The sequence below is a fragment of the Eleutherodactylus coqui genome, chromosome 7, assembly GCF_035609145.1.
Source record: "Eleutherodactylus coqui strain aEleCoq1 chromosome 7, aEleCoq1.hap1, whole genome shotgun sequence".
Lineage (NCBI taxonomy): Eukaryota > Metazoa > Chordata > Amphibia > Anura > Eleutherodactylidae > Eleutherodactylus > Eleutherodactylus coqui.
The window spans coordinates 168,257,944-168,282,784 of record NC_089843.1 but is presented as its reverse complement, the minus strand read 5'-3'; the positions used below and the strand labels follow the sequence as shown (position 1 = coordinate 168,282,784).

General features: G+C 47.7%; 1 protein-coding gene across 1 annotated transcript in view; it reads left to right on the top strand.

The window, feature by feature from the left end:
* Window positions 1-24,841, top strand: part of LOC136572950 (alcohol dehydrogenase 1-like) — a 60,641-nt gene that overhangs the window by 16,924 nt on the left and 18,876 nt on the right. Inside the window, exons 5-8 of the mRNA XM_066573994.1 lie at window positions 3,992-4,211; window positions 6,275-6,535; window positions 23,361-23,496; window positions 23,578-23,716. Of these exons, the coding sequence (XP_066430091.1) occupies window positions 3,992-4,211; window positions 6,275-6,535; window positions 23,361-23,496; window positions 23,578-23,716 (756 nt within the window). The remainder of the gene's footprint in view (window positions 1-3,991; window positions 4,212-6,274; window positions 6,536-23,360; window positions 23,497-23,577; window positions 23,717-24,841) is intronic.

The following is a 24,841-nucleotide window of genomic DNA, read 5'->3' as shown; positions in this document are numbered from 1 at the left end:
CCCGGCTGTAGGAAGCGACCATGCCTCTTCTCCCTGCCTTTGCTCTCGGAAGGCCCCTGTGCCAAACCTATCTATCCAAAAGGATAGGTCGCGCTTTTCACCCTCTATAGTGACCGACCTCTCTCCCCTCTTTAAGGCGGATAGGAATAGCTCGTGTGACCTGGGGTCCCTGAAGCCGGGAGGTGAAGGTCCCCCACTTACCCCGGCGGCAACACTAGCGTAGCTTCTAGGAGCAGTCACCGCCGGGGCGGCAGCTGGACCAGGGCCCCCACTCCTCCCCAAACCACCAGACACTCCACCCTCACTTGTGACTTAAATTTACCTGTACCTCCCTCCGATACTCCTCCACCAGCAGACACCCCAACATTTAATCTTGTATTATTTAAATTCCCCACACCCCTGGACTCTCCCTCACGCACACCTCTCACCATGATGTTGCTCCCTTCATCCCTTTCACACACCTCCATGCCTTCCATACTCTCACGCTCATCATTCTCCCTATTCTTTGCGACCAGACCGGTAATGGCTTCTCTCTTGGCCGGAAGAGTAAGGGGCACCTGGCGGCTCGGAGGTTTCCCAGCCGCTCCCCTCTTGCCTGCAGGGGAGCAACCCAGGGTGGGTTTCTTAAATATAGTCCCCTCCGAGCCTCCAGACCCACCCCCCTTAGCACTGGGGGGAAAGGGACTTCCAGCCACGCATTCACGACCTTTGGCTCCGCCTCCTGCCATCATATTTCGTGTAACCCCGGCAAAGGAATTCCGGCATTTTGGGTCTCCACTTTTTTTTGGGTCCACCGCAGGGCCCTTATTGGGGCCACCCGACGCCGGATGGCCCCCCAAACTCCCTGGATGTTTGGGATCACCCGACGCCGGGCAATCCCCTTTTTCCAGGCCCACCGCAGGGCCTTTCTGGGGGCCACCCGACGCCGGATGACCCCCCACCTTCCGTGAACCTATGGGATCACCTGCTGGTGGGTGACCCCCCTTACTTAGGCCCGCCGCAGGGCCTTTCTGGGGGCCAGCCGACGCCGGATGACCCCCCATCTTTTCCTCCACCTTCCCTGAACTCTTGGGATCACCCGGCGCCGGGAGACCCCCCTTATTTAGGCCCGCCGCAGGGCCTTTCTGGTGGCCACCCAACGCCGGGCAACCCCCTTTATCCAGGCCCACCGCAGGGCCCTTCGGGGGGCCAGCCGACGCCGGATGACCCCCCATCTTTTCCTCCACCTTCCCTGAACTCTTGGGATCACCCGACGCCGGGAGACCCCCCTTACTTAGGCCCGCCGCAGGGCCTTTCTGGGGGCCACCTGATGCCGGTGCACCCCCCACCTTCGCAGCCTTTTTTGATATTTTACCTGGATCATCCGACGACGGATGACCCCCACTCTTAGGAATCTCACTGTCAGACACCAGCTTCTGCCCGTCACCCCTCCTTTTATTACGAACCGGGGGGGGTGTTTGGATCAGGATGCCTAGTACTCTCCCCCTTCCTTTGCACTGAACCCACATTAGCAGAGTCCAGGCTGGGTCGGACCTGGGGGCTACCCATGCAGCTACCCCCCTCCCCTGGTTCAGAGGCTTGCCCAGGGAGGCTGACGTACCTGTACTCCACCTGGGTGATCTTTTTGCCACTTTTCTTCTTTTTAGCCTGGGGGTCTCGCTCAGGAAGGTCATTGCCAAAATAGAGACCCTCCAGGCCTCCAGGGGATTCCAGGTGACTTATGTACGCCACTAGTTGCCCCCCCGGGCCGCTGTCCTCGCCCTCTTCCCCAGAGGAGTCTGAGCTTGAAATAATAGTAGCTTGCCCAGCTGGAAGGTCACTGCACAGGGACTGCTGACTATCCGCTGTCTGCAGTTCTCCAGCAGGGGCCTGCTCCATCTTGGACACTAGGCCCTTCATATCCTCACAGACCCCAGCCAGAGCCGGCTGAGACCCTTCAAACCGGTCACCATTCACCAACTTCTCTGCGAACGGACCTGCACCCCTTAAGATGTCCGCCCTCCTCTCAACCAGGGTGAGGATCTCGCTTTTCAATTCCTGGACGGCCTGGTTGTATTGGGCCCTCCTTGACCCACCTGAATTGTTGGCCAGGGACCTGGCTGCCTTTAACTCCTCCTGAAGCCTTCTGATGGTGCCACCGGCCTCACGGTACTCCTGGGTCCTTGAAGCGAGCCTGGCAGCAAAGATGGTTACATCCTCCCTAGGCCGCAGTGTCCCCCAGTGCTCGATGGTAGGACTGGGGTTTCCCCCAGGAGTACCTGGCCTGGCTCCAGGAGGGCCTTTGCTGGAAGTCCCAGCAGCCGAGGTCCCGGAGGGCTGCCGTCCCTCACCCTGGCTAGCCCGACGGCCACCTCGGGTGGTCTCCAGGAGGGGTGCAGGAGACACATCGCTGCGTCTCCTGCTAGATCTCCTCAGCCCCTCCTGGGTAGCCGGTTGTGAAGCATCCCCATCCTCCGCCGGCTGGCTCCGGAGAGTGGGGGTAGTGGTCCTCCCTCTAGCCATAGCCCAGGACCTCACTCCCTCCTGGGTAGGAGAGAGCAAAAGTCCCAGGCCCTGGAGGAGAAAGAGAGAGAGACCTGCAGCTGCAAGCACCTGCTCACTAGTGAACCACACCCTGCAACTGGAAGTGAAGGGGTGTGTCCCTGCAGTGCTATGTCAAAGCACTGTATGCTAAATGTCCAAAAACCTGTTAAATGTTAATTTTTTCTTTACAGTTGTGTTTTATATTCATTTAGTATTGTTATTGTTTTTGGTATTAAAGACCAGAGTCATTCTCTATTAAATGGGGTTTGGTGTGTTTTTTGGAACATCTAGAACCAATTAATTGGATTTACATTAATTCCTATGGAAATAATGTCCTCAACTAACATTGATTTCTACTAAAGTCCATTGCTTCCGGACGGATTAATGACGTTAGTTGAGGTTCTACTGTAGTAGTATTGTACTAGTAGTAGTCGTAGATAAGCAATCCAACTGGCTTGGCTTAATTGTTTTACTGTGCTTCCCTGAAAATAAGGCTTACACTGATTTTTCAGGATTTTTGGGGAAGCCCTACCACGAAAATTTGCCCTAGTTACACTCCATAAAAAAAACAACGTTAAATAGGGCCAGTTCAAGTCCCTCTTGCTGCTCTCAAGAGCCAGTGTGATTCCTGCAGTCCTCAGAGCTCGTACAATATCACTTTCTTGTTATGGGATTCATAAATTCCACCCTCCAAGAAATGATGGCTGTGATTGATTCTTCGACTGCTGCTCAGCCAATCAATGTAGCGTTCGATGAACCAATCGCAGCCATCGCATTGGTTTATCCCGTGCTGCATTGATTGGCTGAGCAGCGGTCAAAGAACCAATCAACAGCCATCACTCAATCAACAGCCATGGCTCAGCCAATTAATGAATCCTGCCTCCACAGCGACCGCTGCTCCACTTCCACAATGACCCTTCCCAGCAGCTGATTGGTTCTTCGATCGCTGCTTAGCCAATAAACAGCCATCGCGTTGTGCAGGCAGAATTTATGAATTAGCTGAGTAGGGCTCAGCTAATTCATAAAACTTGCTTCCAAAACAAGATGGCTGTTGGTTGGTTCTTTGACCAATTACAGCCATTGCTTCCTGGAGGTGGGATTTATGAATCCTGTACCCAGGAAGCGATGTTGCATGAACGGCTAGGACTGTGGGAACTGCATGGACCTCTGGAGACCGGCGGGTGAGACCTGGACCAGCCTGCTAGGTAAGTAAAATGAGACATTACCCGAAAATAAGACCTAGTTCCTCTTTTGGGTGAAAATTAATACAAGAGACAGGGTCTTATTTTTGGGAAAGCACAGTATCAAGGTAAATGTTGAGGCTTTTAAGACCTAGTTTTAATTTGTTCAAATCATCCACTATGAATATTTCTTAATTGTAAGAATGTAGCTTTTTCTGGAAATTCTTTTAAAAAATGGCTTTTTCAAAATGAAAAAAAAAAATCTTTATCAAATTTATTTTTTACAGAGTTGGCCAGCATACTGGGCTGATGTTAGATAACACCAGCAGATTTACCTGTAAAGGAAAATTGATTCATAATTTTATCAGCACCAGCACATTTACTGAGTACACAGTAGTAGATGAAATAAATGTGGTGAAGATACATGATGATGCACCTCTGGATGAAGCGTGCTTGATCGGTTGTGGCTTTTCCACGGGATATGGATCCGCAGTTAATGCAGCTAAGGTAAGTGACCAATTCAAAGAAAGTAAAAAACAAACAAAAACAAATGAATACGGCCAACATTTTAATAACTACTCCTTTGACATTGACAATGCTTTAACTCCTTAAAGGCCAGGGAATTAAGTGTTCAGTAATTTTAACCATGTGGTGGTTTTATGGTCCTAATTTTTTTCCTGGCCTGCCAAAATAATTGTTGCTGCATTTATTTGCCCGTCCTATACAGGGTTAAATTTTAATAACTTTTTTTCACAGATTTTGTATTTTATTTTATTAGGAGTAATAAAAAAAGAAGAAGAAAAAATATTTTTTAAATGTATAGTTCTTTATTTTTTAAATATTATATTTACATTATAATAAAGTATAGGAATGGGTTTCTCATTTTGTTTTGGATGTTTTGATATATAATTTGTATGATATCAGATTACAGAGCAGATATGACGATGGTTTATGTTGGACGGTGGTGGGTCGTTTTCTATATTTTATGCATATGTTAATCTGTAGTTTTTTTTACTTATTTTTGGAACTTTTTTCTTCCTATAAGGTCTCTGGGTATATTCACAGTGTATTTTTTTATTTTACACTTTTTCACTGTAACTGCAGCATCCATAGGAGCTCCAGTTACTGGGGAAAACATCCTTCTAGTGAGACAGTAGTCACTGTCAGATCTGTTCAGGCATCTGCTAAGACCTTGCAGCTCTGACATCCAGAGTCGTTAGTGATCATGTGATCGCCGGGTTCTGTGCAGGAAAAGACAGTGCAACTTCCTGCATTCTCTACATAGCACTCACTGAGCGCTATGTAGCTGGTAAAGGAAACGCAGAAGTGGTTTAAAACTACTTCTATCTTCTTCTCTGGGTTCTCGGTTGTGTCTGACATCTGAGAAGCCAACCTGCTCCTGCTACATTGCAGAAGATTTAGGCCTCTTTCACATGGGCAATAGCGATATCGCTGTGAGAAAATCACAGCAATATTGCACCTGCGTTCTGTGCAATATTGCTGCGTTTTCACGCAGCGATATCACGCTTTTGAGTTCCTACAAAGTTGTGCATGGCGCTACAAAGTCATGCAACTTTGTAGTGATCTTTCCGCATGTACACAGTAGCACAGCAGCATTTCCTTTTCAAACAGCGGTTTTAAGCCAAGGGGATGTCACGCCTCACCTCAGGTTGGATCCAAACCTGCTCCAGAATGTCCAATCAATAATGAAATTAGAGGCAGCATCCACGGCAGTGATATAGCAGTTAAAAGGAACTTTATTCCATCATGGTCCCAGTAAACAGCGACGTTTCGATCCAATAATGGATCTTTATCAAGCCTGTATTCCACACTCACAGACACATCTTATATACACATAGCTCTTAATACAATTAAAATCAATTATTACCAGCTGTGGGAACGTCATCAGCCAGTGTCTGGAGAAGCATGTCATCATCCTGCACCAGGGGAGCAGCCTAAAGGATAACTGTGCATGCACGTCATACACCGGTGATGCTCAGCTACCCCTGTACCTGCCGAGCCAACTATTCACAGTGCGCATGTGTGGTATTACAGAGCTCTCACGGGATCCGTTGCCTAGGCTACAGATACACAGCAAAGCTCTATATTGAGATGCAAAACGAAAGCACCGATCCTCCGGCTACCTGGTTCATGCAACAGTGTCAAGACTCGCTATATATGGAATGCTGAATACATTCCATCACCCACGAATGGGCAAAAGGTATCGTATTAAGAGAAGGCTTGATAAAGATCCATTATTGGATCGAAATGTCACTGTTTACTGGGACCATGATAGAATAAAGTTCCTTTTAACTACTATATAACTGCCGTGGATGCTGCCTCTAATTTTATTATTGATTAGACATTTTGTAGCGATCTTTTGCCAGAATTTTCACTTGGGCTCGAAATATAATCCCTACCCCCAAAATAAGCCCTGGCTGCAATAAGAAAAAAAATACCAAAAAAACTTTATAGTGAAAATAAAAAGGAAAACTTTGGAAGCATTTTCATTTCTTTTAATAATCACATAAAATTATTTCCTACCCTAGTAATTATATTTTCTGTTCCAGGTGGAGCCAGGTTCTACATGTGCAGTATTTGGTTTGGGAGGCATCGGCCTCTCTGTGATTATAGGATGTAAAGTAGCAGGAGCGTCCAGAATCATTGCTGTTGATGTAAACAGCAACAAATTTGCAAAAGCTAAAGAACTTGGGGCCACGGAATGCGTGAACCCAAAGGAGCATGAAAATCCCATTCATGAGGTGATACAGAAGATGACTAATGGCGGAGTCCATTATGCTTTTGAGTGCATTGGAAACACTGATATCATGGTAAATAGATTTTACAGATTCTACACTATGTAGTTGGGATTTCCTAAGTAAATATTCATGTAGTGGACGTCGCTTAAACAGCTCCGCTCTATATTTTTAGAATGGCACATACCGATAAAAGTAGTTAGCAAGTGACAGCAATGTCTGGAACCTGGGTCAGCTATTTAACGCCTTAGTGACCAAGCCTGTTTGCGCCTTAATGAACAGGCCAAATTTTGCAAATCTGACACGTGTCACTTTAACATGGAAAAACACCAGAAAGGATTTGCATATCCAAGCGATTCTGATATTGTTTTTTCTCCACATGTTGTACTTCATTTAGGCGGAAAAAAAGACAGATAGAATTTGTGTTTATTTATTAAAAGCGCCAAAATTGGGAAAATTTTGAAAAAATCGTCATTTTTTCCCATTTCCAACTGCAATATCTCAAATATCTGCAAACATAATATAGAAATTTTTGCTAAGATATATATTTCCATCCATTTACTTTATTTTGGGCGCACATTGGAAAAACTTTCGCTTTTTTTTTAACCATTTAGGAGACGTACAAATTTAACATTACTTTTCAGCATTTTGAGGAACACTTTGTTTTCCTACACCAAGCCAAGATTGGAAAGGCTGATAGGAGTCAAAATGATAGATACCCCCACAAGTGACCCTATTTTAAAAACTGCACCCCTTAGCATATTCACTGAGGGGTGTCATGAGTATTTTAACCCCACAGTTTTTTTTTAGGAGTCAATGCAATTTAGAGGAGAAAAACTAAAATTTCATATTTTTGCAAATATGTCATTTTAAAGACAGGACCTTTTTCTATAGTACACATGAAAATGAGGATTTGCACCCCAGAATGGATACCCCTGTTTGTCCCGTGCTCAGAAACATACCCATTGTGGCCCTAGTATTACGTCTGTATGCACAAGTGGGCCCAAAATGAAAGGAACAACCGGAACAGAAATTTTGCTTGAAGGAGATTTAGGCCCTATTGCACACTTGTAGAGCCATTGAGTGACCAAAACGATGGAGAACGCCCACAAGTGACCCCATTTTGTAAAGTAGACCCCTTAACGAATTTATCTAGGGGCACGATGACTTTTTTGACTTCACAGTTTTTGAATGAATCTAAGCCAAGCAGAAGAAAAAAATTATGATTTTCATTTTTTTGGCAATTTTGTCAATTCAAAAACTGGGTTTTTTTGTACAGCGTACATAGGAATGAAGACCTTCACCCCAAAATGGATACCCTCGTTTGTCCCGTGTTCAGAATCATACCTATTGTGGCCCTAATCTACTTACAGGACACATGGCTAGGCCCATAATGGAGGGAATGCCCGCTGGATTTCAGGGCAGAAATGAATAAATTCCAGGACCCATTGCCCACTTATACGGAAAAAAAATTGATTTCCTAAAAATAGTCCCCCCCCCTCCCCGCCATCCCCATTTTTTGGCATTCCCTAATTATTAGATAAAGGTAATAATATAAACTGAGTTTTATGTCCGAAGACAGGGGTAATTACGGAGGCTGGTTGGGTTGGGCATATAGGGCAAGAAAACCGGGTATTTCCCCTCCTCTCATGCTTTTTGGGGGTATTTCGTGACCTCAGCAGCAGGGATGGGGTGTAAAAAGTGGCGTTCCGAGAGTCTTCGTAAGCTTGATGAGGTGCTGCGGTCTCACAAAGAAGACGCTCAACAAGGTGCTCCTGGGACTGCAGGAAGGTGAGCATTCCCAAGGGCTTCTTGTAAAATACGTATCACAGGTAGCGGTCTGAATAACGCCAGGCTCACGCAGCCGTAAGAGGAATCCGCTTGCGGAGGCCCGCAGCGGATCCCAGCTGTGAGCCCGGCTGTGACCCTGCGTACGGCCACGTAATGTACTGCGCATAACTGCGTACTCACACAGGCGGTCATGCGCAGTACAGCTTTTTTTTGTTTGTATTTCCCGCACCGTCGCTTAGCGGCGACGCGGGTACCCGAAGCCCGTACACAATGTAGTTGCGTATGGGCTGCGGGTATATCCATGACCATGGAGCACAATAGGCTCTATGCGGCGGATAGCCGCGGTAAAATAGAACCTGCTGCGTTCTCTTTTCTGCGAGTGGATTACGCAATTCCAACCCACTAATATGAGCGGAATTGTGTAATCCAATGCGATTGATCTGCGTAATACCGCGGATCAGACGCATGCGGAATCCGTAATTCCTATCCGGTCATGTGAGACCGACCTATCTCAGATCGCTACTTTTTTATCACGTGACCAGGGACCGCTCAACGAGGCCACCCGTCACTGCTCCAGGCTCTCAGCGACCGTTGGTCGCCGAGAGCAAGGAGATTTTAAGTTTCCTGGGCTCCCCGACTCCTGCGCATGTGTCTGGTATTTTGCTGGCGGTCACATGTGCAGAATCCGGGTAAGTTCACGGAGGGGGATCGCGTCGGGGTGCAAATACGGAGGCCTCCGGTAAAAAGTTTCATCTCTAGAGATGAGCGAGCACCAAAATGCTCGGGTGCTCGTTACTCGGAACGAACTTTTCGCGATGCTCAAGGGTTCGTTTCGAATAACGAACCCCATTGAAGTCAATGGGCGACCCGAGCATTTTTGTATTTCGCTGATGCTCGCTAAGGTTTTCATGTGTGAAAATCTGGGCAATTCAAGAAAGTGATGGGAACGACACAGCAACGGATAGGGCAGGCGAGGGGCTACGTGTTGGGCTGCATCTCAAGTTCACAGGTCCCACTATTAAGCCACAATAGCGGCAAGAGTGGGGCCCGCCCCCTCCCAAAAACGTTTACTTCTGAAAAGCCCTCATTAGCATGGCATACCTTTGCTAAGCACCACACTAGCTACAACAAAGCACAATCACTGCCTGGATGACACTCCGCTGCCACTTCTCCTGGGTTACATGCTGACCAACCGCCCCCCCTCCCCCCCACAGCGCACACCAAAGTGTCCCTGCGCAGCCTTCAGCTGCCCTAATGCCACACCACCCTCATGTCTATTTAGAAGTGCGTCTGCCATGAGGAGGAACCGCAGGCACACACTGCAGAGGGGTTGGCACGGCTAGGCAGCGACCCTCTTTAAAAGGGGCGGGGCGATAGCCCACAATGCTGTACAGAAGCAATGAGAAATAGAATCCTGTGCCACCGCCATCAGGAGCTGAACACGTGGGCATAGCAATGGGGAACCTATGTGCCACACACTATTCATTCTGTCAAGGTGTCTGCATGCCCCAGTCAGACTGGTAATATGTACCTTAACAGTAACCGCGTTGGTGGTAATGTGGTGGTGACTGCGGACCTAGTAGCGCGGTTTTATTTTGTTGGTTTTCGGAATGTGGCCAGGATTAAGTGGGCCGTGGCGGGGGGATGGTGGGGGGGCTCTCTTGTAGTGTCGGTAAAGGTGAAATTCTTGGACTGGCACCAGACGAGCCAATGCAAAGGCATTTGCCAAGAATGTTTTCCCTGTTGGAGGAGGAGGGGGATGTTTTTGAGGCACTATGTGTCCTCTCCACGTGTCTGTGGTTATATGCACCTTAACAGTAACCGCGTTGGTGGTAATGTGGTGGTGACTGCGGACCTAGTAGCGCGGTTTTATTTTGTTGGTTTTCGGAATGTGGCCAGGATTAAGTGGGCCGTGGCGGGGGGATGGTGGGGGGGCTCTCTTGTAGTGTCGGTAAAGGTGAAATTCTTGGACTGGCACCAGACGAACCAATGCAAAGGCATTTGCCAAGAATGTTTTCCCTGTTGGAGGAGGAGGGGGATGTTTTTGAGGCACTACGTGTCCTCTCCACGTGTCTGTGGTTATATGCACCTTAACAGTAACCGCGTTGGTGGTAATGTGGTGGTGACTGCGGACCTAGTAGCGCGGTTTTATTTTGTTGGTTTTCGGAATGTGGCCAGGATTAAGTGGGCCGTGGCGGGGGGATGGTGGGGGGGCTCTCTTGTAGTGTCGGTAAAGGTGAAATTCTTGGACTGGCACCAGACGAACCAATGCAAAGGCATTTGCCAAGAATGTTTTCCCTGTTGGAGGAGGAGGGGGATGTTTTTGAGGCACTACGTGTCCTCTCCACGTGTCCGTGGTTATATGCAGCTTAACAGTAACCGCGTTGGTGGGAAATGGCCTCGCCGCCATCATGTCTTTGGGAAGCCTCTGTTTCCACACCCTAGAGACATACCATTAGCAGCGGTATAGGCAGAGCCCAGAATTCGTAACATTTCAGCCGTAGCATTAGGACAGGCCCCACTAACATATCACTAGCAGCATTATAGCGGGAGCGCAGTCTTCGTTCCATGTCAGCAATAGTAGCACTCAAGACAGGCCCCAGTAACAATTCCGAAGCAGCAGTATAGAGGGAGCGCAGTTTTCGTTCCATGTCAGCAATAGTAGCACTCAAGACAGGCCCCAGTAACAATTCCGAAGCAGCAGTATAGCGGGAGCGCAGTCTTCGTTCCATGTCAGCAATAGTAGCACTCAAGACAGGCCCCAGTAACAATTCCGAAGCAGCAGTATAGCGGGAGCGCAGTCTTCGTTCCATGTCAGTAATAGTAGCACTCAAGACAGGCCCCAGTAACAATTCCGAAGCAGCAGTATAGCGGGAGCGCAGTCTTCGTTCCATGTCAGTAATAGTAGCACTCAAGACAGGCCCCAGTAACAATTCCGAAGCAGCAGTATAGTGGGAGCGCAGTCTTAGTTCCATTTCAGTAGCTGCAGTATAGCCAAGGCCCAAGTTACATTTATGTAGCTAAAGTGTAGGCCAACCCCACACACACTTCTGTACCATGAGTGCAGGCGAAGAACATACAAATTGCTATGATTATACTGTAGGTGAGGGCCCAAAAAAATTGGTGTACCAACAGTACTAATGTACCTCAGCAAAAATTGGCCATGCCCAACCAAGATGGCAGGTGAAACCCATTAATCGCTTTGGTTAATGTGGCTTAAGTGGTAACTAGGCCTGGAGGCAGCCCAGTTTAACGAAAAATTGGTTCAAGTTAAAGTTTCAACGCTTTTAAGAGCATTGAAACATATAAAAATTGTTTAGAAAAATTATGAGTGAGCCTTGTGGCCCTAAGAAAAATTGCCCGTTCAGCGTGATTACGTGAGGTTTCAGGAGGAGGAGCAGGAGGAGGAGGAGGAATATTAGACACAGATTGATGAAGCAGAAATGTCCCCGTTTTGGATGGTGAGAGAGAACGTAGCTTCCATCCGCGGGTGCAGCCTACGTATTGCTTAGGTATCGCTGCTGTCCGCTGGTGGAGAAGAGAAGTCTGGGGAAATCCAGGCTTTGTTCATCTTGATGAGTGTTAGCAAGCACCTCCAGGGCATACAGCGCTAGTTCAGGCCACGTGTCCAGCTTCGACACCCAGTAGTTGTAGGGGGCAGAGGCGTCACCGAGGACGGTCGTGCGATCGGCTACGTACTCACTCACCATCCTTTTACAGTGCTCCCGCCGACTCAGCCTTGACTGGGGAGCGGTGACACAGTCTTGCTGGGGAGCCATAAAGCTGGCCAGACCCTTAAAGACTGTTGCATTGCCTGGGCTGTACATGCTGCTCGAACTACGCACCTCCCCTGCTACCTGGCCCTCGGAACTGCGCCTTCTGCCACTACCGCTATCGGATGGGAATTTTACCATCAGCTTGTCCGCAAGGGTCCTGTGGTATAGCAACACTCTCGAACCCCTTTCCTCTTCGGGAATGAGAGTGGGAAGGTTCTCCTTATAGCGTGGGTCGAGCAGTGTGTACACCCAGTAATCCGTAGTGGCCAGAATGCGTTGAATGCAAGGGTCACGAGAAAGGCATCCTAACATGAAGTCAGCCATGTGTGCCAGGGTACCTGTACGCAACACATGGCTGTCTTCACTAGGAAGATCACTTCCAGGATCCTCCTCCTCCTCCTCCTCCTCAGGCCATACACGCTGAAATGATGACAGGCAAGCAGCATGGGTACCGTCAGCAGTGGGCCAAGCTGTCTCTTCCCCCTCCTCCTCATCCTCCTCATGCTCCTCCTCCTCCTTCTGAACGCGCTGAGATATAGACAGGAGGGTGCTCTGACTATCCAGCGACATACTGTCTTCCCCCGGCTCGGTTTCCGAGCGCAAAGCGGCTGCCTTTATGGTTTGCAGGGAACTTCTCAAGATGCATAGCAGAGGAATGGTGACGCTAATGATTGCAGCATCCCCGCTCACCACCTGGGTAGACTGCTCAAAGTTTCGAAGGACCTGGCAGATGTCTGCCAACCAGGCCCACTCTTCTGAAAAGATTTGAGGAGGCTGACTCCCACTGCGCCGCCCATGTTGGAGTTGGTATTCCACTATAGCTCTACGCTGCTCATAGAGCCTAGCCAACATGTGGAGCGTAGAGTTCCACCGTGTGGGCACGTCGCACAGCAGTCGGTGCACTGGCAGATTAAAGCGATGTTGTAGGGTGCGCAGGGTGGCAGCGTCCGTGTGGGACTTGCGGAAATGTGCGCAGAGCCGGCGCACCTTTACGAGCAGGTCTGACAAGCGTGGGTAGCTTTTCAGAAAGCGCTGAACCACCAAATTAAAGACTTGGGCCAGGCATGGCACGTGCGTGAGGCTGCCGAGCTGCAGAGCCGCCACCAGGTTACGGCCGTTGTCACACACGACCATGCCCGGTTGGAGGCTCAGCGGCGCAAGCCAACGGTCGGTCTGCTCTGTCAGACCCTGCAGCAGTTCGTGGGCCGTGTGCCTCCTATCTCCTAAGCTGAGTAGTTTCAGCACGGCCTGCTGACGCTTGCCCACCGCTGTGCTGCCACGCCGCGCGACACCGACTGCTGGCGACGTCCTGCTGCTGCTGACACATCTAGATTGCGAGACAGAGGTTGAGGAGGAGGAGGAGGAGGAGGGTGCTTTAGTGGAAGAAGCATACACCGCCGCAGATACCACCACCGAGCTGGGGCCCGCAATTCTGGGGGTGGGTAGGACATGAGCGGTCCCAGGCTCTGACTCTGTCCCAGCCTCCACTAAATTCACCCAATGTGCCGTCAGGGAGATGTAGTGGCCCTGCCCGCCTGTGCTTGTCCACGTGTCCGTAGTTAAGTGGACCTTGGCAGTAACAGCATTGGTGAGGGCGCGTACAATGTTGCGGGAGACGTGGTCGTGCAGGGCTGGGACGGCACATCGGGAAAAGTAGTGGCGACTGGGAACTGAGTAGCGCGGGGCCGCCGCCGCCATCATAGCTTTGAAGGACTCCGTTTCCACAACCCTATACGGCAGCATCTCAAGGCTGATAAATTTGGCTATGTGGACGGTTAACGATTGAGCGTGCGGGTGCGTGGCGGCGTACTTGCGCTTGCGCTCCAACAGTTGCGCTAGCGACGGCTGGACTGTGCGGTGCGAGACATTGCTGGATGGGGCCGAGGACAGCGGAGGTGAGGGTGTGGGTGCAGGCCATGAGACGGTCGTGCCTGTGTCCTGAGAGGGGGGTTGGATCTCAGTGGCAGGTTGGGGCACACGGGAGAGGCAGCGGTGCAAACCGGAGGCGGTGAACGGCCTTCGTCCCACCTTGTGGGGTGCTTGGCCATCATATGTCTGCGCATGCTGGTGGTGGTCAGGCTGTTGGTGGTGGCTCCCCGGCTGATCTTGGCGCGACAAAGGTTGCACACCACTGTTCGTCGGTCGTCAGGCGTCTCTGTGAAAAACTGCCAGACCTTAGAGCACCTCGGCCTCTGCAGGGTGGCATGGCGCGAGGGGGCGCTTTGGGAAACACTTGGTGGATTATTCGGTCTGGCCCTGCCTCTACCCCTGGCCACCGCACTGCCTCTTGCAACCTGCCCTGCTGCTGCCCGTGCCTCCCCCTCTGAAGACCTGTCCTGTGTAGGCGTTGCACACCAGGTGGGGTCAGTCACCTCATCGTCCTGCTGCTCTTCCTCCGAATCCTCTGTGCGCTGCTCCCTTGGACTTACTGCCCTTACTACTACCTCACTGCAAGACAACTGTGTCTCATCGTCATCGTCCTCCTCACCCACAGAAAGTTCTTGAGACAGTTGGCGGAAGTCCCCAGCCTCATCCCCCGGACCCCGGGAACTTTCCAATGGTTGGGCATCAGTGACGATAAACTCCTCTGGTGGGAGAGGAACCACTGCTGCCCAATCTGAGCAGGGGCCCGAGAACAGTTCCTGGGAGTGTTCCCGCTCCTGAGCATGTGTCATTGTAGTGGAGTGAGGAGGCTGGGAGGAAGGAGGAGCAGCAGACAGAGGATTCGGATTTGCAGCAGTGGACGGCGCAGAACTGAGGCTGGACGATAGGTTGCTCGAAGCACTTTCTGCCATCCAGGACAGGACCTGCTCACACTGCTCATTTTGTAATAAACGTCTCCCGCGTGGACCCATTAATTGGGCGATGAATGTGGGGACGCCAGAAACGTGCCTCTCTCCTAATCGCGCAGCAGTCGGCTGCGACACACCTGGATCAGGAGCTCGGCCTGTGCCCACACCCTCACTTGGCCCTCCGCGTCCTCGGCCGCGTCCACGTCCTCTAGGCCTACCCCTACCCCTCAGCATGCTGTATTACCAGTGATTTGATTTCCCAGGCAGGAAATAAATTGGTGCAAGCCTGCAGGCCAAATATAATTTTTTCGCTTTTTTGCAAAGGGAAGCCCCCACTGCGTATATTCAATGAACAATACGTTTAATAACTGTGGTGTGGCCCTGAAAAAGTGTCACACAACTTTAGTGTAGCAGAGTTATTAACTCTGGCAGAGCAGGTATTTGCCAGTCAGGAAAGACAATGGCGCAAGCCTGCAGTAAACCGTAGCTGGTTGCGTCTGATTTTTGTACGTTCTCCACGCAGCACACACGTACACAGAGACCTTAGGACTGACACAGGCAGGCCAAATATAATTTTTTCGCTTTTTTGCAAAGGGAAGGCCCCACTGCGTATATTCAATGAACAATACGTTTAATAACTGTGGTGTGGCCCTGAAAAAGTGTCACACAACTTTAGTGTAGCAGAGTTATTAACTCTGGCAGAGCAGGTATTTGCCAGTCAGGAAAGACAATGGCGCAAGCCTGCAGTAAACCGTAGCTGGTTGCGTCTGATTTTTGTACGTTCTCCACGCAGCACACACGTACACGGAGACCTTAGGACTGACACAGGCAGGCCAAATATAATTTTTTCGCTTTTTTGCAAAGGGAAGGCCCCACTGCGTATATTCAATGAACAATACGTTTAATAACTGTGGTGTGGCCCTGAAAAAGTGTCACACAACTTTAGTGTAGCAGAGTTATTAACTCTAGCAGAGCAGGTATTTGCCAGTCAGGAAAGACAATGGCGCAAGCCTGCAGTAAACCGTAGCTGGTTGCGTCTGATTTTTGTACGTTCTCCACGCAGCACACACGTACACGGAGACCTTAGGACTGACACAGGCAGGCCAAATATAATTTTTTCGCTTTTTTGCAAAGGGAAGGCCCCACTGCGTATATTCAATGAACAATAACTTTTAGAACTGTGGTGTGGCCCTGAAAAAGTGTCACACAACTTTAGTGTAGCAGAGTTATTAACTCTAGCAGAGCAGGTATTTGCCAGTCAGGAAAGACAATGGCGCAAGCCTGCAGTAAACCGTAGCTGGTTGCGTCTGATTTTTGTACGTTCTCCACGCAGCACACACGTACACGGAGACCTTAGGACTGACACAGGCAGGCCAAATATAATTTTTTCGCTTTTTTGCAAGGCATGTGTGGCGAGCCGCGGGAGGGGCCGACTTTTATACTCGGGTGACATCTGATCTTCCCAGCCACTCACTGCAGGGGGGTGGTATAGGGATTGAACGTCACAGGGGGAAGTTGTAATGCCTTCCCTGTCTTTCAATTGGCCAGAAAAGTGCGCTAACGTCTCAGAGAGGAAACTGAAATTAACCAGAACAACGCGTGGTGCTCGTTACGAGTAACGAGCATCCCGAACACCCTAATATTCGCACGAATATCAAGCTCGGACGAGTACGTTCGCTCATCTCTATTCATCTCCTCTCACCGATCGCATCGGTGAGGGGAGATAAAACTAACTTTTTAAAAAAACTTTTACGTGATAGCCATTATCCATTGGATGACGGCGAACACGTGATCAGGAACCGCTCACCGCGGCCCCCCGTGAAATTTCCAGGCTCTTGGCTAAGTTTTGTAGCCAAGAGCAGGGAGATTTTAAGTTATCCTGGCAATCCAGGGCTTTTGCGCATGCGTCTGCCGCTTTGGCGACGGCCACATGCGCAGAAGCTGTGGTAAGTTCCGCGGATAAATCCGGGGGCCTTAGGTACGTAATTTCATCCTCCCTCACGGATATGATCCGTTAGGGGAGATGAAATGTAAGCGTTTTAAACTTTTTTTTTTACTTTTTAAACTTTTTTTTTTACTTTTTACACTTTTTTTAAATTACTTTTTTACACTTTTTTTTACTTTAAATGATCACTGCTATCCATTTGATAACAGTGATCATCTTTGCAGTGACATCCCTCTGCTCCTGGCTGCCATGTGTAGGGATTTTAAATTTCCCGGGTCCTGAGCCCCTCTGTGCACGCGCCCAATGTCAATCATCGGGCGCGCATGCGCAGAAGGGGACTCAGGTCCTGGAAGACCGGGACACCGCTGAGGACCGGGGGTGAGTATTTTCACCTCCCCTCATGGATCCGATCCATGAGGGGAGGTAAAATTAACCTTATTTTTACTTTTTTAAAAACTTTTTTGCAATCGCCGCTATCCACTGGATAGCGGCGATCGCAGGCCTGGGAACCGCTTGCCGCGGTCCCCGGGGACACCCCCTGGTTCCCGGCGACCTTCAGGAGCCGGGAGCCAGGAGATTTTAAACTCCCCGGGGTTCCCATTCTTCTGCACATGCGCGTGACGTCATTCGTCTGGCGCGCATGCGCAGAAGAGCCGCGCCGGGTCCTGGAGGACCCATTCTCCGCGGCCGACATCGGGGAAGCCGGGTGAGTAATTTCAGCTGCCCTGATGGATCTGATCCATCAGGGCAGCTGAATCTTTAACTTTTTTTTTTACTTTATTGCGATCGGCGCCAATCGCAATGCCGGGGGGGGGGGACTGCCCACAGCCCAGGATGACAGCTCCATGCTGCGGGCACCGACAGCATGGAGCTGTCACATCCATAGCCCACGGGGCTTTATTCTCTGCAGGACACGTTTTTACGTCCTCAGAGAATAAAGCCCACTTGGGCAGGACGTAAAAAGACTATGGTCCGGTCGTTAAGGGGTTAATATTCTGCAGACAGGCAGTGATTACACATCTTTGTATGCTATTAAAATTGTATGTCATTAATATCTGTATATAGAAAGCACTTCTCAGAATGGGCAAATAACAATTAATATGTCCTGATGTGTTAATATCATTCAGCTTGAAGCAGGTGGTGGTGTTATATCATGGTGCGGCGTGACTGATTAACTTTTACATCATCATAAAATGGTAGAGTTGGAAGAGACCTCCAGATGTCTGGGAATCCTGCACTGAGCAGGGGGTTTGACCCAATGACCCTGGAGGTTCTCTTAAGTAACAATAGCCGTATTGCAACCTAAAATACATCTTTCATCCCTAAGTGTCTCTCGCCACCATATACATTACATATTACCATATAAGGGGATCATTTCAAAGGGACAATACACTTCAAACTCCTTTCATTACACATTCCCTTAGTCCTTGCAAACTCAACGCACCTTTGGTGCAAATATACATCTCCTGAACGGTCTCATCTCACGTAATCTTAAACTGATGTATAACGCCACTACAGAAACTAGCACCAAGCACCACTGATTAAAATGTCCTGTCTCCTGTTACAATACAATTTGCAATATGAATCATCACATTGCTCACTAAGTGTACTACAGCCAACTTCCCTCACTGACTGACAGGTAACTGGTAACCATTAACACCATATTGCAACCCGTACATCACAGTCTGTTCAGGAACGTACTTCCCCAGTCCAAACACATCCGTCAATGTCATTGTCCATAGTGTGGACACTATATAGTCTTGTTGGACCGGTCTCATATATCTTGCAGTGCTGTTCTGAGCTTCTGGGTCTACAGCGTCATCATCTGCTTTAGGAGCAAGTCACTACTGGAAGGGATTCTCCCTCTCCTTCCACACTACCTGTGATTCTTGGCCATTGGATCATCAGGCTTTCTTGCTGGCATCACTACACAGGAGCAGGGTCCTTCCCACACAGTGCTTGGAGCCCCCTCACATTGTCACTTCTTGAGTCACTGCTCTCCCGGCCTCAGATCGGTAGGGGTCAGGGCTAACTACTGTGGCTGTCAGCCATCTGTCACAATGGCAGAGCCACTGCTATGTCTAAAGGAGAGCATGGGAATCTTACCTCCTTATAAACCATCAGTAGCTTTAAGTAATTACATGTGTTAACTGTGCTGACATATTCCAGTGTTTCCAGGATAATAATAATAAATCTTTATTTATGTAGCACCAAATATATTCCGCAGTGCTGACAAAAACAGGGAGATACAGAAAGACAAACGTACAAAAACCACGGTTACAGAGTAATCAGTTGATGGAAACAGTAGGGGTGAGGGTCCTGCTCCAACGAGCTTAAAGGGGTTGTCCCGCGGCAGCAAGTGGGTCTATACACTTCTGTATGGCCATATTAATGCACTTTGTAATGTACATTGTGCATTAATTATGAGCCATACAGAAGTTATAAAAAGTTTTTTACTTACCTGCTCCGTTGCTAGCGTCCTCGTCTCCATGGTGCCGACTAATTTTCGCCCTCCGATGGCCAAATTAGCCGCGCTTGCGCAGTCCGGGTCTTCTGCTGTCTTCAATGGAGCCGCTCGTGCAGAATGCAGGCTCCGTGTAGCTCCGCCCCGTCACGTGCCGATTCCAGCCAATCAGGAGGCTGGAATCGGCAATGGACCGCACAGAAGAGCTGCGGTCCACGGAGGGAGCAGACACTGGCGGCCATCTTCAGCAGGTAAGTATGAAGACGCCGGACCGCCGGGATTCAGGTAAGCGCTGAGCGGTTTGTTTTTTTAACCCCTGCATCGGGGTTGTCTCGCGCCGAACGGGGGGGGGGGGGGGGGGTTAAAAAAAAAAAAAAAAAACGTTTCGGCGCGGGACAACCCCTTTAAATACTACAAATAATGGGGTGATACTGAAGGTAAAGGGTCTGGAGATGTGCACAGTATGGTGGGGTGGAGAGCAACGAATGCTATACACATAAACAATGATCAGACATTAAGCCCTGTGGTGGCTTAATTGGTGTGACTGCAGGGGGCGGTTGATGGCGGCTAGCGGGGGTTGCAGTCACTAGGACAGGGGGCACGTTGTCAGGTGGAGTACAGAGGGGTTTGGTTTGGGAGATATGGTATGCCTCCCTGAAGCGATGCATTTTTAGAGCACGCCTGAAGTTCCGTGAATCAGGGATTACGTGGATAGTTTTGGGTAGCGCATTCCAGAGGACTGGTGCTGCTCTGGAGAAGTCTTGGAGCCAAGAATGAGAGGTTCGAATTAATGTGGCACTCAGTCTGATTTCGTTAGCAGAGCATAGGGCCCGGGCTGGGTGGTGGATTGAGATGAGGGAGGCAATGTAGGGCAGCACAGTGCTATGGAGAGCTTTATCGGTGAAGGTAGTGGGTTTAAATTGAATTCTGTATTTGATGGGCAGCCAGTGCAGTGATTGGCACAGGGCAGAGGCATCCGAGTAGCGGCTGGACAGGAAGATGAGTCTAAACTTTAAAAACGTTTCCTGATTTCATTACTAGGCCATGTTAAAACTTGGGTTTCTTGTATCTTTATTCTCATAATATTGATTTCCTTCATCCTATTTCTCTTCTTGGGATCTGTTTTCAATTATTTAAACTGCAAGTGAACAGTTATGTAAGAGCCTGGAGTAACAGCATGCTTATCCGAACATCAATCACTTCATAGGCATCTGCAGATGGATATCAGTTGTAATGAATCCAGAGATGTGTCTAATATGCATTTTTTGGGTCTATTCCTTTACCTCACCAGTTTCCTATAAACGTTAAGAGGGGTTGTCCAGGACCCACATGTGTAATTAATTAAACTAATACACTCAGCAGTAACATTTTTCTAATATACTTACCATTAAATAGATGCCCCATTCCGCCAATTCCAGCAGCAGTATTGCTGTCAAAAATTATGTACTTCTACTGACATCATGTACACTACCCAGGAGCCTCCGTGGCTTGGTGTGTATGTATACAGGGATTGCAAACTTAAACCTCCCCAACTCAGAGGTCTCTAGAGGGTGTTCTGCTACTCCAAATGAGACAAAATTCAGGCAGCGGCTACTTCCAACAATGCCCTCACCATTTATGAAAAAAAATTGTAAATAAAGCGCCAATAGATTGCACCATAGCAATGCAAATCACACTACAATTGTTCAATTGGTCTTTCTTGGTTTTCAACACTGCTCATTCTCAAAACCATGTTTTCCAACGCTGAATGCAGTGAGTCAGCTTTAATAGCTAAACATGCCAAGGAATGCTGTCCTTCAGATCTGACACTTATGCAGGTCTATCACAGTGGTCCTGGTCCGCTACCACGCTTCTTAACGTCAACTTTTTTACTAAAATCTTTTTTCCATAAAATGGCGATCATATCATCTGAAGTAGCCATTGTCTGAATTTGAATTAGGAAATTAAATTTAAAATAAATCTAGTTATTTGTATAGTGTCAACTTATTCCACAGCGCTTGCAGGTCATTTATTTATTACCCCCCAGCAAGCTGGGTACTCATTTTACGGACCTGGAAAGGATGGAAGGCTGAATCAACCTTAGGCCTTCCCTTGTATATTCTAGCAGCTGTATATCCTGGCGGTGAACCGTGAATGCGCATGCACCTGGGAAGAACGTCAGTGTGTGTGCAGTTCACTAGGTTATACCCTGAGCTGCGTAGGCTCTTGGGTTGTGTATGTGATGTTAGTGAAAGTTTGCACCAACATGGAAATCAGTGGAATGGGTCATCTTTTTAAAGGTATGTTAGAAATAGGTTAGTGGTCAGTCTATTAGTTTAATTAACTGCACATGTGGGTCTTGGACAACCCCTTTAAATTTCTCTCTCCATACTTGCTAAGTTGACAACCCTTTGTGAGATTTTCAATGTCTCCCGTTGATACTAACCTTCCCTTACATGCTCTTGGAGGGAGATACCGCTGCTGCACCCCCTCTTCTCTATCCTCTTTCACTCGTATTTTCTATTTTTTACTAGATGGACTTTTGGTAATTGAGGATTTTTATGAACATGTAGATAGAGCCTAGAGACAGGACATGGAGAATTATCGGCTGCCGCAAGTTGAGCAAGATGCCGCATTCAATAATAAAAAATATTACAAAGTTTATATTCATATATACCGCCGATTAATAATTAAAAACGATTACTATGTAACGAATCATCCACTTTAAGGCTACACTTACAACAAAGTCCTAACAAATGCAATTGAAGTTTTTCTATCTTGATAAAAAACACATTTTTGTAGCTTAGAAATAATATATAATTAAACAAAAGCTTGTTTTGCATCCGAGGCCTAATCAAGGTCGCATAAAAACACGTAGCTTGAGAGAATAATTAAAGATTGGCGTTCGTACAAAAAGTAAGATAAAAATGTTATGGAAATGATTTATTCCCAGCTGTGTCTATTTTACATGCAAAACTTGGAATAGTAAACTCCTCCAGAACAATGATGGCCAGGATGTTGTTACTAGAAACTGTTGCCGGGTCACTTAGGGACATTGCCATTCGGTGACTTTTGAAAAACTTTGGTTCTATTTAAAAATATAAAATCAGGAGAACTTACAGTGTTACGCTTTCCATATAATTACTCTTCCTGTCCTGAGATATTGCAGACAGATTATATAGGGTTCATGCTGTTTGCTGTTCAGAGTCGCAACTTGGATAGAGTCTCTCTATCTGAGTCCAAAGTATTAAATAATAATGATCTTTATTTGTATAGCGGCAACTTATTCCACAGCACTTTCAAGCATGGGAGAAAGCAGACAACAATTACATGTGATATACAATCAATTTGAAATAGACGGGGTGGGGGTGGTACAGGGGGTACAAGGAGGAGGGAGGGGGGAGAACACAGGCAGTAGGGGAATTAAATGTGGAAATCAGTTATTAGAGAGCAAATGGGGTGGGGAGGTAAGGAGTTGAAGGAGTAGAGGTCAAATTCGATAAGGAGGGTGGAAGGTGTGGGGAGCCATAGGGAAGGGAAAGAAAATTTGGTATGCCTCCCTGAAGAGGTGAGGTTTTTAAGGTGCACCTGAGGTTTCGTACATCGGGAATCGTCTGGATGCCTTGGGGTAGGGCATTCCAGAGAATGGGTGCTGCTCTGGAGAAGTCCTGGAGGCGAGCATGTTCCAAATGTTGTAGTTTCTGGTGTTGAATTTAATGATGTCCTACCTAGAGACATCAATGAGATTCCATCTTGATAACTTGCCTCACTTTAATATATTATAGACAGTGTGTGTCAAAGTTGAAAATGACTTCTACTTATTGGAGAAAACATGAACAACAAACTGATCACATTGTGTTCTCATGTGGAGACCAGCAGTGATACGATGTAATCACTTTGCGGGAACCCAGCAGCAAATGTTTAATTCCTCTGCAATACCACCACAGAGGAACTTGCGCGGCATTTTGAAAGAAGACCAAAAAATGGATAGGAAATACGATTATCAAAAGGAAACCATTTCTTACGCAGCAGCACCGGGCTCGGTGAAAGCAATGGGAGAAACTCTGCGATCTGCAAGAAATCTGCCACATGTGATTTATGTGAATATCCCTTTAGATGTCTTCTTCAATGCTCTCCATATGTTTCTACATAGGTTTCTGCACTACTGTCCAGCCACTTCAGTTGCGGCACCGCTGTGATGGTAGGAGTGGCTCCTTCAGATTCAACACTCTCGTTTTCACCACTCTTGCTTCTTACTGGACGAACCGTGAAAGGAGCAATTTTTGGAGGTAACAAACGCATATAGTTAGGATACAAAAATGCTATTTTATTATATTGTAGAAAGCTACCAATCATCTTTTTCTGTTTAGGCTTTAAAAGCAAGGACTGCGTTCCTGAACTAGTATCAGATCTGATTGCTAAGAAGTTCAAAGTGGATGGGTTGGTGACTCACAAATTGCCGTTTCATGAAATTAATAAAGGTTTTGATCTGTTGCGTAAAGGTGAAAGGTATGTTTCAATTGCTCCTCAGATAAATATAGAATAATTTACCTACCATGTTTTTAAATAGTCACTGACATTTAAAACAACTTGTGCTTATGTGATAGCCAATATGATAACTAGCAAATGTGAATATGATTTATTAGTGATACAATATGATAACCTATAATAACATAATTAGTGATGCAATATGATAACTAGCAAGTGTGAAAATCCCTTTATTTACTTAGAATGGCATTTTTGTCCTGAAACATCACTCTAAAGTACTGGCCACCAGGGCTAGCCCTTCCCCCTAATTTGCTGTCCACTACCTGTTGTCCAATGATGCCTGTATCTAGTAACAGGGATAAGACCAAGAACAGTAAGTAGAGGAGGGTGATTACTCATACTGCCCATAAAAGTCTATAGGGAACTCAAACTCTTACACCCCATATATGCCACGTTCTTACACCCAGGACATACTACGTCATGCATACCACTACAACTTGAGATCTTCCATGCTTTACTACATTTTCTTACTGTCCAGGAAACTTGCCGTCATGTTACACTCTACATACATCATTAAGCAACAATTTCAATACTTTATCTATACATTACGCCACTGGCCACAAAGGGTTAAGCATCATCACTTTACAACATTCATTGTTAACTAAATAATCCTCCACCAGTTGCAGGATTCAGAATCAGTTTGCAAACACTCTATAAGCATTGTACATAAACGTTTAGGCTTAATTCCAATTAGTGTTCCAAAGTGCTGTCAGTGGTTTGAGCCTCAATTAAGGGTGGCTTCTATTAGAAACAATGCATTCCCTATGATGTGCTCACACGTCCATGTTGTACAGGTGCGCGCCTGTAAAGATAGGACATGCGTGCACCATATGGAATGCACGCATTGTCTTCAATAGAGCCGCGGCTGCTGCTGGCGGCTCCATTTTAGACAGTGGTCTGCCGGCACCCCTGAATAGTTTTTCAGGGAAGAGCTTTACATATAAGCTCTTCCCTGAAAAACAAAAACTTTAGTGTAAAAACAAAAAAAAAAAAAGAAAAAAATATACTTACCTGTCCACCGCTGCCGTGTCCCTGCAGGGATGAAGAACCCCCCGCAAGGAAAAAGAATTCCCTGCTGCACCTGCC